The sequence below is a fragment of the Columba livia genome, chromosome 1 (assembly GCF_036013475.1).
Source record: "Columba livia isolate bColLiv1 breed racing homer chromosome 1, bColLiv1.pat.W.v2, whole genome shotgun sequence".
Taxonomy (NCBI): domain Eukaryota; kingdom Metazoa; phylum Chordata; class Aves; order Columbiformes; family Columbidae; genus Columba; species Columba livia.
The window spans coordinates 62624415-62636669 of record NC_088602.1 but is presented as its reverse complement, the minus strand read 5'-3'; the positions used below and the strand labels follow the sequence as shown (position 1 = coordinate 62636669).

Below are 12255 nucleotides of genomic sequence, written 5' to 3'. Positions count from 1 at the left end.
CCCACAATAATGAGGCAAATTCCACACTGGGCTTTGGATGACACAGTTAAAAAACTCTCATTGCACAGAACTCACCGACCAAACCTGCACCCAACACAACGTTGTGCTTATGAACAGGCAGAATAAGCATCTCACTTACCTGGTGACCCTGGCAAGCCCTTTGTCCCCGGTAAACCATGCAGCCCACTGATTCCTCTTAAGCCAGGCAAGCCTGTTTCAAAATTACAGTCATGAATATCATAACAGTTTCTCTAACTCTGTATACATTCCTAGGCAAAAAAATGCTTAAATAAATATGATTATGTGTTAAAATCTTGTATATTATATGCAAATTAATTCATTACAATAAGCTTATTATGAAAAACACCACATCATGGTTTTGTGATTGGCAAATTTTGTTATTATCCATTAATATCACTATGAGATTTTTGTAATATCTCTGATCTGTCTGGTAGCATGCCATTAGTTCCAGTCTTGCTGCCACAATTTTGTTAATAACCATTTACAGTTTTCCAAAATCCTCAGACCAAGACAACTATGGCATAATTGTAGGCTTTAAATGTGATTACAATGAAGCTCTCTTCAGGAGAAATTAACTCTGGGTCATTTAAAAAAAACCAAACAACAAAACCCTCACAAAATGTCCAATAGCTGCTGCTGTTACAGGTAAAATTTATCCCACCTATTTGTACCTGTCAAAGTATTAAGCATGACGTTAAAGCTAGACAGGTGTCTCTAATCAATGGCCAGAGCTCTGGAGGATAATTCAGTCTTCACATAAATAAGCGTCTTCAGGGTCTATAAATGCAGCCTTCAAAACCATATTAGCTTAGATTTGATGCACATTCAGATATATGAATCTCACTAAAAGCAGGGAAATTTCTAGCTGTACTGTAGAAAAAAATCTGCTTACTTAATGTATTAAGGAGTTAAGAGGCAACCAATGAGATTGTTTCCTGTGATATAAACAGCTTAATTTTAAACTATCGCCTGTATTTTAATAGTAGAATTTTGTCTGAGCTGCAAGTCACTTATCCTTAAAACCAAACATTGGACCAGTTCATGGTTTTTGATGACGAGGTAGGACAAGTGTATTGTCTGCTATCTAAAGCCACACTATAATATTCTAATACTGTATATATCACTACTCTTGCTGCATTTAAAATAATTCTTTGGTTTTTTCTTCCCAGCTGTCATGAAAAACAAAAATGTTTCCTGAAAACTGCTTTCCTGGTTGAGGGAGGTCATCAGCAGTTAAAGTGATCTCAGCAGACACCAGTCCTTCAGAAGCCACAAATCAGAAAGCAAGCACATGCGCCTTCATTAATGCACCGGGACTTTATGAGGAATAAATGTTTACTAGACGGAACTCTGCCACTCTGAACTGCAAAAAGCCCCCTTTCTTCTTCACCCCACAGGAACAATAGCAAGTGTCACTGAGCAGCTGAAGCTGTATGAATACCTGGTTGTCCCGGTAATCCAGGCCAGCCGGGAGTTCCCTTTTCACCTTGAAATCCAGGTGTCCCAGGGCTTCCTTGCTGCCCTGGGGCGCCGACCAGTCCTGGCAAACCTGTGTGTCAACAATGAATCATTGCTCGTGAGTGTCCTTCAAACAGGTAGCCCAAAACACTGACTTATGCTACCTTCATTCTCCTAGGTAGCAAAATGAAGGCTTGCCCCTCCTGATGGCATTGTATGACACTGCGCTGTTCATTCAAGTGGAAGAAAACTAGAGAGAGCAAAGGTAGGAGAGGCAAGGTGTGACAGAACAATTAATTACAAACTCCAGGTTGCTGCCAACCTCAGAAATATGGGTGGCTCCTCCTATTAAAATAATAATAATTTTACTTCTATTTCCAGTTACAATGAGTAATTTCATTTATGTGCACCTCAGTTTCCTCTTCTGCTACATCTGTTTTGCCTTTCCACCCGGAAAGCTGATCGGACAAGGACTGTTTCCCAGTGAGGCACCTACTGAAACTGCTCTGGTCTTGGCTGGAGTTTCTAAACCCTATAATTATATGAAAAGTGTGAAACATCCGCTCTGAAAGAGCATTTTAATGATTTTCCTGCAATAAAGACAGGTTTTAAAGCCCAAAGTTTATGATCCAGCCAGAGCTGACCTTGACTTTGGTTCCCCAGTACTCTTGCACAGTTCGCCAACAAACCTGCCTGAAATGCTCTGCAACTGGGTCCTGGGGGATGTTGACTTCATTTGTGGCAGAAACAGAGTATTTGAAAGCCCACCTCCTTGTAGTACTGAGACAGCATTAGAGTATCTGATTATGCAAACAACACAACACTGTGACTGGACAAATGATCACTTTAAAAAAGGTAAAACTGGTATGAGGCAGAGTTAGGCATTTGAAATTTCCTCTCAGTAAGTTCTACCATGAGTTCCACGTCCTTTTCACTGCTCTTTACCAACTTACAGAATGATCAACATACTAAAAAACTAAATGTCTTTCTTTCAAGGGAAAAGAGATTTTTTCTTTATTTTCTTGAATAGTTTTATTCTTTGGAGTGTTAAAAAGAATATTTTACCTTCCTGTCCCACAGAGCCAGGGATACCCTGTGTGCCCTTGAGGCCTTCAATGCCAGGCAAACCAGGATCACCACCTTCGCCTTTTTGTCCTGTGCCTCCTCTTGCTCCTGGAAAACCACAAAACCAGTATATTCTTTTAATAATCTCTATATGACTCTAAGCTAATAAACATAATGTGAAGTTGGCTACTGAATATGTCCTGGTCTTGGCACACAAGTCAGGGTGCTTGCACAATCTGGGAGAATGAAGAGTCATCTACAGCATGCTGGCCAAAACCATCATTAAATTTGTTTTTAAAAGTACTCCCCAAATTATATGGCATATGACACCAATGTTCAAGTGCGCTGCATGTGCAAGGGTAACTCCAGTTGTAATACATTACCTAACCAAACCAATCCAAAATCAACCTGACTCTGCCATCCCATCTTCCATAATCACAGCCTTTTGTCATCAATGGCAAAAAATTACATGCAAATGTTTTGATGGAGTTGCATGTGATTGATGTTTATTGCCATAACTGTACTTTCAGTTGAAGAGATAAATGTAGCACATACTCATTTGAATAAAGAAAAGATGAACCTCATCAGGAGCTGTCGTGAGGGCACAGGTTCAACAGCCACCGAAAGCCCATGGTAAGCTCTCCCTCCCTTCCTCTGTGAACTTCAGTATGTGAAAGTAATACATCCAGAGCAACTGTGAAATTAATACCTGTTAAACCCGGCACACCAACTTCCCCTTTAAGGCCTGGCATTCCTGGTAAGTTTATAGTTTCTCCTTGTTCACCTGTTTCAAGCAAAAAATGAACACATGAGTAGTGTGTTAATTTAATTGGTTTAATTTAAACAGTATGTCCTGTTGTTTTGAAGGAGTTGCAACTTTTGAGGCAAAATCCAGTAATTATAACATTATATTTCTAGAAAAAAGAGGAATAAGAGAAAGAAAAACATAAAGTTTCTATAACAGCCACCCTCCCTGCCATGGATGGATTTATCCATGGACAGTAAATCTTGCTTGAAATTAACAGTATTAACCTTTTTTACAGCCTCCCATGCCAACAATAGCATACTCTAAAACTGTACAAAGACTCTGGAGACCCTCTAAGACACTTCAAAACTTAATGCTGAGCATTTGATGGGTAATGAATATAAAGAGCACCCAAATAAGAGAACTAACTCACCTATTTCACCATGCACACCAGGAGTACCAAATTGGCCTGAAATTCCTGGAAGACCCTTTTCTCCCTATCATATGATTGAAAACAGGTATCAGTAAATGAGGATGATGATTTATTCAACCTCCCAAGCAGCAGAGTTTGGAAATATTGAAAAAAAGCTGTTAAATTTACAGTTTTTGAGTTTCTGTAGTACAATTTATAGAGTCATTTGACTGAAATCAGTTAAACCAAACCAGTACAAACCAAGGCACATGTTATGTTTGCAAAGAGTTTAGTTTGAAATTGAGAACATTCCATTACACATACATGGTAGTGAGTCCTGTGGTCCTTAGTTAGGAAAAAGTCCTGCTAGTCCTGCTGAAATCTAAAGACAAAGCTATCTGAGAAAGTAACACAGTTTTTGGCTCTCTTAAATAAATGCTGTCTGTGAGTCTACTGTCAGCCCTTTTGTAAGACTTTATTTTTTCCAGTGTAACTTATTTTGCAGCCAAAGTGAATCACAGTCAATTACCCTGTAGGAGCTGACATTCTTAGACTCTCTTACTGGTAGATAAGTGAGAGTGAGTCATTTTTGGCAGTGGCACTATCAGTCCTGGGAGAAAGGGAAGAGTAAGTTTAGCACTGAGAATAATTTTACCAACAGCTGTGGCAACAGGACCAAAGACCTAGAAGGAACTGTTTGGGTCCTCATCAGCAAAAAGCTGGTGCCTGAAATTTGGATGCCTCTCAATGAAAGAATAAAAGACTCTGCTTAATGAACATTGGAGGGATCAAGCAAAAATATTTGATCTGTTTATTGCATTATCTTTGCCCTGTAGCTGTTCAGCACAATTCTAAGGGGTGAACAGCACTCCCTAGAGAAGCTGCCAGCATGAGGACACCCATATTCCCTCATAAGCATGAACTCACCCTGCCTCCTGTGCTGCCAGGGAAGCCTCTGATGCCAGGAGAGCCGGCTGGACCAGGATACCCTTTCAGACCTGCCAGCCCTTTCGCACCAACGTCCCCTTTTGCACCGGCCACGTAGCTGGGATGCCCAGGGGACCCTGGAATTCCTGTCTTTCCAGGCAAGCCTGGCATTCCCTTGCTACCTGCACGGGGGGAAAAAGAAAAATAAATAAAGAGATAAAACTATTAAAGCTGAGGAGTCTGATATGCAGTTGCTTCTCAAAACACGGCAATATGATGTGCTGGTACAAAAAGGCAGCACATACACATGACATAACCCTGTGTCCTGGTTTTGCTAAAAACAAGTTTCTCTTTTAGTGAATTTGCCTGTCAGCTAAAGCCTTCATATTAGCTGCATTTTCCTGGAGAACCAGACACATGTTTTGGTAAACCTAGCAATGGAATACAAACTTATTGATAAGCACGGATGGACATCTCGCGAGAGGGGCGACGAGAAACAAGTGACCAAGAAACTGACCAACTGTGTATAACATTCCATTCATGTGAATACTTCATATAAAAGTGGGAGATCACGAGGAGGCTGACATTAGGAGACATTAGGAGAGGACCTTGCTAGTCATCCCTGCGAACTGAGGCCTAGTGACAGACTGAATCCAGCTCCGGTTGGCTGCAGAGTCCAATCCAGGACTTCAGGTGCCGGCTCTGCAGTTGCTGAGACTTTCAAGATTGGTTTTGTATATTTTGTATTATTTTCTCTATTCTTATTAGTAGCATTAGTAAAACATCTTTAATTTTTTCCAACTCTCTTCTCTCTGTCCTTCTTTTCCTCCCAATCGCCTCTCCTTAGTGGAAAGGGGGAAGAGGGAGGGGCAAAGAGGGGGAAGAGGGGGGGGAAGAGGGGGTTAACAATACATCTGCCAGGGTTTTATTGTCACCCCGCAATCTTAACCCTCGACACCCTGAAAAGCTTTCCCTGGGGGTGATTCTGTGAAATGCAGCCCCAAGCGCAGCTTTTGCTGCAGGAGACTTCACTGCGGGAGCTGCAGCGCAGTGGTACGATGAACGGGGAGGGCCACAAAAATGATCAGAGTGCTGGAACACCTTTCCTGTGAGGACCGGCTGAGAGAGTTGGTGTTGTTCAGCCTGGAGAAGGCTATGGGGACACCTTTCAGTACTTAAAAGGGGACTGTAAGAAGGATGGGGGCAGACTTTTTAGCAGGGCCTGTTGCAATAGGACAAGGGATAAGGGTTTTAAACTAAAAGAGAGGAGATTCAGGTTAGATACAAGGAAGAAATTTTTTACAACGGGGGTGGTAAAACACTGGCCCAGGTTGCCCAGAGAGGTGGTAGATGCCCCATCCCTGAAGACATTCCAGGCCAGGCTGGACGGGGCTCTGAGCAACCTGATCTAGTTGCAGATGTCCCTGCTCATTGCAGGGGGTTGGACTAGATGACCTTTGAAGGTCCCTTCCAACCTAAACTATTCTATGATTCTATGATTCCATGAATATATTTAGTATGGTAAATGAGAAAAGATACCAACTGTTAGTCCTGAATGTGCTTGCTTTGTTTTGCTGTGACAACTGACCTTTTAAGCCAAAGAATCCTTTTGTGCCCCTTTCTCCAACATCTCCTTTTTCACCTTTAACTTCCATCATCATGCTGGGCTTGAGTTTTGGGGGTTCTCCTGGGGGGCCTTGATCCCCACGATCACCTAAAGGGTAAAAAAACACAACTGTGTTACAAAAAGCTAGTCAGCTGAACCATGTTGAAAAAAGAATGAAGAGTGAATTTAGCAAAAAGGGTTTAACTGATAATCTTGCACAAGCTATGGACAATCCACTTGCATAAAAAGTTACCTGTGTCAATACGTGTCAACAGAACAGTCAGGAATAAGAAAACACGGAAACTGAGTTAAACTTTTGTACGTACAGTCCTGGGGAGCTGGACCCACACCCCTCTATGAGACATAATTTACCTCTCAGCAGATCAATCAGGTATCATCATGTTTTTTAAAAAAAAACAAAGAACACATTGGAGAAAGCATAGAAAAGTAGGTTATTTTCAGTGAAAGGGAAATTCTCAGTCAAAAAGCCTTGGGTGAAAGAAAATGTTTGGATTTCTAACGAGTTATTTTGTTCGTTTTCTTGATGTGAAGGTTAATGGTGACATCAGTAAATAATATCCTGAAGCAAAGACCCAAATAGACTGTATGCCTGTCTTTAGTTCTTTGTGGGATGCAGAGACAGGCCATCTGCCTAGACTTGTCTCCTGTGATCACGAACTGTCTTACACTTCTTCACCAAGAAGTATATTTGCACTTTTCTTTGCAGTCAGTTTTTTGGGGTCAAGCTGCCTAGAAGTGATGTTAACGTGCATTTAGCTTGCAGAGAGCTGTTTTCACACTTTTGCCCTGACCTGCCCTGAATTACAGGGAGCACTGTTTTGCAACCTTTGAATTGCAGACTGTTTTTCTTAAGCACCTATCTCATGTTGCCTAGAAAGAACATTTGGGGCTTGTGGTAAAGCGTGTATTTAAAGATTATTATCTTTATGCAAAAAAAAAGAGGACTGAGTTACATTTTTCATTTCACTGATGATGATATCAACCGATGTGTTTCTGACTTTTAACTACTGAATTGAATGGTTTTCTCAATATTTCGGTGCCTTTACAGTGCAAATGGTGCAAAATCTGAATCTTTTCCCCAAACACCTTATGCTTCCTGGGAAAGGGCTCTATTGAGTTCAGCACATGACATGAGGTGCCACTATCTGAGCTCAGATGAATAATGAGATGTCTGTCTGCAACCTTAAATGTGTAAAGATTCACAAAGAGGCAACCTTTCCCTAAGCCTAAAATCCAGGCCTCTCAGCCAGAGGCCCATGTGTGAAATAGGTTGAGGAATGTCTGAGCTAAATTTGCCATGTGAAGAATGTGTCTTCTTTGTCTTCGTGTCCTTGTAAAATAGTTTTCCAGATGTGAAAGGCAAACATACTGATACCACCCATAAGCAAATACCTTTAAAGCCGCGCGCGCCCTGTGCGCCTTTATCGCCCTGAGCCCCCAATGGGCCAAATTCTCCTTTGATTCCCTTGATGCCTGGTCTTCCTTTTAGGCCGGTCATGCCTTTGAAACCCTCAATGCCAGGTGAACCTCTTGAGCCTTTAAAGAAAGAAGGGGAAGAGAACTGTTAACTGACTCAGATTCCTGCAAATAAATGTGAACCAGCAACGCATGACTAAAACGGAATGAAAACTTCAGTGCAGCAGTACTTATTTTTGGGTGCCTTGATGCCTAAGGCAATCTGCAGCTATGGATCAGGCACCCAAGCTCTCTGAGAGGTAAACAAGAGCAGGGGTACACTGAGCTGCCTCAACTGGCCAAGAGGAGATATTGTGGAGACGACCAGAACTTAGTGTCATCTTCTAAAAGATCAGTTTAACCCCTCTCCTGCAGGTAAGCTAGAGAAAGCTACCTATTTCTGTGCAAGGTTGTTAGCCAGCCTGTTCTTCTACATGTAGAGATACAAATCACGGGTCTAGGACTGGCTAGCCCTTTCTCACCAAATATTCCCATACTGCTCTTTTCTAAACAACAGCATTGCTGTTTTACACAAGTCATGCTAACAAATAGATCTTCATTCCTCTCACATGAGAACTGATCGGTACTCCAGACCTGTCCTAGGAAAACAGTCCTATCTTTCCAACTGATGAAATGATAACATGTATTTTTAGGCATGCCGCCGCCTCCCTTGCATTTAACTTTCTTCACATGGAGTTGAATCCTGCTGAATCCTGGTGTGATGCAGAGAACTTGCATTATACAAAGCGTTTTTGTGGCTGACAAGTGAGAATCTCACCTTCTCTATATGTAAGATCAGTATCCTGGTAAAAGTCAACACTGAGGTCTTGTGTCTGGCATTGCTCAGTACACAACTGCCAGCTTTAAAAACCTTTAAAACAAAGCTTTGGGGAAACATCTCCTTAATTTCACTGAGAGCCAGTGGGACTGGGAGAATGGAAAAAATTTGGAGAGAGAAAAAAGTAAATACTGTATATTTTTTAAAAGGAGAAATAAAACAGCCATTGCCTTTCTAAATAGAGCTGCACGTCACAAGCTAGCATTTCGCCAAGTATAACACAGGGGAAAACAGGCAGTGATTTTGGAATATATTAGGCATATGACCCTAATTCTTCTGCTTTAAACAGAGGTAGCACAGCAGAGAACCTGTCCCATTCATCTCAGCACAGAACAGCTTTAAGCAACATGACTTTTTTTCAAAGCAACTGCCCAGAGCTCACCTTTGTCTCCTGGAAAGCCGTCCATTCCGCTTACGCCACGAGGACCAGGCACACCAGGTCTACCTTGTAATCCTGGGTAACCCATATCACCTTTGTCACCAGCCAGACCTTTCAGGCCTATGGGGCCAGGAACACCTTGCTCACCATCTTCTCCCCTAGCACCAGGTGGACCTGCCATGTGAACACACAAACCGGGAAATTAAAAAGCATTTGGACATGAGTGAAGATTTCATAAAAGGTAGCTCGAGAGGGAGAAAACTGCAATCCTACCAACTTCACGTTGAGGGGGGCAAATTAGGATTATTTTTTTTCTGCAAAGAAATGCAGAAATGATTATAAAGAGAAGGCAGCTCATCAATGCAAATCAGTCTTGCTACCAGCTTGATTCTGTACCTGGTTCCAACAGGACCTTCTATTTCTCTTTAAGAATTAGGCCCTTTTTCCATAAGACTACTTTCATTTGGTAGCTCTCTTCTCCCAGTCTGCCACCAGCAACCTCTGACCTGGCTTGGTGGGTGGCTGTTGAAGGAAAAGCAGCAGCTCTGCCAGTGGAGACCATCGTCACCCCTACTTCCCACCTGTGACACCAGCACCATTTGCAATCACAGTGTCTGCACAATTACCGTCATTTCCTCGGCTGGGAATTACAGCATGGCATGTGCCACAACCCTGAGCTTAACCATCTGCTGTGGAAACCACACAGTTGTCCTGCTGCAGAGGACTGGCAGAAGGAGTGACACAGGACAGCAATACTTCCTCACCAACAGGTCCTTGGGGGCCAGGCCCACCATCTGGCCCAGGGTTTCCCGGCGGCCCTGGGAATCCACGCGTGCCCGGTATTCCCGGCAATCCCATCAAACCAGGGAGACCTTGCGGCCCCGGCTCTCCTTTGGCTCCTGGCAAACCTGGGTTACCATCCGCTCCTGAAATACCATAATCATGCATTAGAGAGCATAAATATCTAGGGAGTTATTACATATCACTTCTATGTGCGCACTAGACATTCAGGGTATTTTTTTCCTCTGAAAATTCAGTGAGAACAGGAAAAACAGATTAGAAGACTGCTCATTAGTTTCTAAATAATTGACCTTGTCAGTACTGATCTCAATATTTGCATTGGAAAGGTTGACTGTCTCTTTCAGATGAATGGAAACAATTTGGCACCAAGTGAATACAGTCAGAGCAGGTCTCTTCCACTTCTAACTCAAATAATTCTGGAACTCCTGATCTCTCTTTTTATCACATACACCTTTGTAAGAATTGAAACAAGCAGCTGACTAAACCACTGAAATAATGCTCTGTATCTTTTCTAAAACGCCATAGGCAAGAATGGGAACAATTAAGGCAGATGGTGGGTTCTGTTTTTCTGTCATTGTTGGAAAATTTTCAAGTAAGGTCTTTACAAGGCATTGTTATAAGATTCATACAAATTCCTAAGAAAAGTGGCCCTGATTCTACATGACTCAGTGCACTGGTTGAAAATTTACATCTCTATGATATACGGCAAAAGCAGTGTCAAGCCCTTCCAGATTTAAAAGGTAATGCCTGCTTTACATTCAGATTGGAGAAACGGTAGCGTACAAGACCTCAAAAGTATATAGAACTTAAAATCCACGCCAAGTGGATCTGCTTCTCTTTGTTAAGTACTTTATAACTGAGGTCATATGAGTTTTCTCAACAACAGAATCCAGGATTAGCTCTCTGTTCTGAGGGGCTAGTAGTTTAAGTGGGATAGATAATATAAAGGAATCACTAGTACTTCATACAAAACCAAAAAGATCACTCATGCAAAATTTCACACGCTGTTTTTGGAGGCATTTGGTCAGAACTGCAAGATAAATGGGAGATCATCAGGCGCTGGGATTATCATTACCTCCAAATGCATCGTAACACACTCCCTTATTACTCTCACATTTCTGTAATTTGGTTACATTTATACCACACTCCTACTCAAACATTTCTTTATTTGAAGTAGCTGTTACCTCTAATTCCTGGTACTCCTTGATCTCCTGGCAGACCTTTCAACCCTGGGAAGCCGGGGAGCCCAGCATCCCCTCGGGAACCTGCTGGTGCTCCTAAAACATCACCAGGTAAGCCCTTCAGTCCTGGCACTCCCTGAGCACCGGGTTTTCCTGTAAGGCCTGGGTGTCCCTGTAGTCCAGGTAGACCGTTGGGGCCCCTGTCTCCCCTGGGCCCAGTAAAACCTACAAATAAAACAAGGATTCGGCATCACAGGTTTCACTGCAAATGCTGGAGTTCAAATCCTATATATACCATCATGACACCTTTTATACTATTGTAATTTCTCCTAGTTCTTAGCAGAAACCAGTAGAATTAAATGAACTGAAGCCCATATATGTGTTTTTAAACCACACAGCATTTGTAACAACATTTGACCAAATGTAGAAATTGGCAGAACTTACAGGAGACTGATGCCTCAGGATGCCTAGTGCCTGGGTGAGAAAAGATCCACAGCTCCAAGCACAGTTACTTCTGTGCAATTATTTTGACATGGCTATTGCTGCATTTTATAATATGAACTTCTTATTCTGCAAGGGCAAAACCGCAGTTCCTGTACGTAAAAACCTGGTTTGATATGCAGCAGGGGTAAGGCATTTCAGGGAGTCAAATTTAAAAAAGTTAATGAGGAATGAATGCACCCTTGTGAACTGGGAAGACCTGAGAGAGTTGCCGAGATGGGTCATTGCTGTTGCTGCTCCCCACACATCTCAAGGGGCTGACGCCAATCGCTTCACACTCCTGATGAAAGAGCACCACCATCCCTGTCCCCCACCCTGTAGGTGAATGACTGGGAGGGCACAAGCCCTCATTACTACAAATGACAGGGGAAAGGTTTATTGCGGACTGGGAAACAGGACCTGGACTGGAAGTTGCGTCCAAGCACTGGTGAAAGACAGTATGTAAGACTGCATAGAATTGGTCTGAGTCCCGACCACCCTGTGGCCTGGGAGCCATATTGGTTGGGAGCCCTGATTCGGCATTTAGAGCACTCTGCAGAGCTTAGCAGGGGAAATGCAGGTTCATGGTCCTGCCCTATGCTGCACAGAGCCATGTTTTATGATGCGTCCCTTGCCTGTTGACCAGGACCTGCACTGACTCTTCTTTTGCTACTGCAGATGCTGTAGATGAACCTAGAGAATACTTCCAGGTTGTGTGCTGACTTAGGGCGAAGCAGCACCTGGGCACTGGATTTGGGAAAGTTTGCAGCACTTTGGTATCTGTGAGGATTTAGGAATTGGAAAACAGACAGATGCAGAGAATATCTAAAGAGCTCCTAAATTAAGTTGCATCAATGGCTTCTGAA

The 12255-nt window shown here is 42.6% G+C and overlaps 1 protein-coding gene across 4 annotated transcripts in view; it reads right to left on the bottom strand.

The window, feature by feature from the left end:
* COL4A2 (collagen type IV alpha 2 chain) overlaps positions 1–12255 on the bottom strand; it is a 151533-nt gene that overhangs the window by 11878 nt on the left and 127400 nt on the right. For all 4 annotated transcript variants that reach the window (XM_065058490.1, XM_065058462.1, XM_065058473.1 and 1 more), the window contains exons 29-39: positions 10913–11134; positions 9692–9853; positions 8931–9101; positions 7648–7791; positions 6217–6342; positions 4629–4810; positions 3723–3786; positions 3254–3328; positions 2545–2652; positions 1463–1570; positions 140–211 (exon numbers count right to left, since the gene is read on the bottom strand). In XM_065058490.1, the coding sequence (XP_064914562.1) occupies positions 140–211; positions 1463–1570; positions 2545–2652; positions 3254–3328; positions 3723–3786; positions 4629–4810; positions 6217–6342; positions 7648–7791; positions 8931–9101; positions 9692–9853; positions 10913–11134 (1434 nt within the window). The remainder of the gene's footprint in view (positions 1–139; positions 212–1462; positions 1571–2544; positions 2653–3253; positions 3329–3722; positions 3787–4628; positions 4811–6216; positions 6343–7647; positions 7792–8930; positions 9102–9691; positions 9854–10912; positions 11135–12255) is intronic.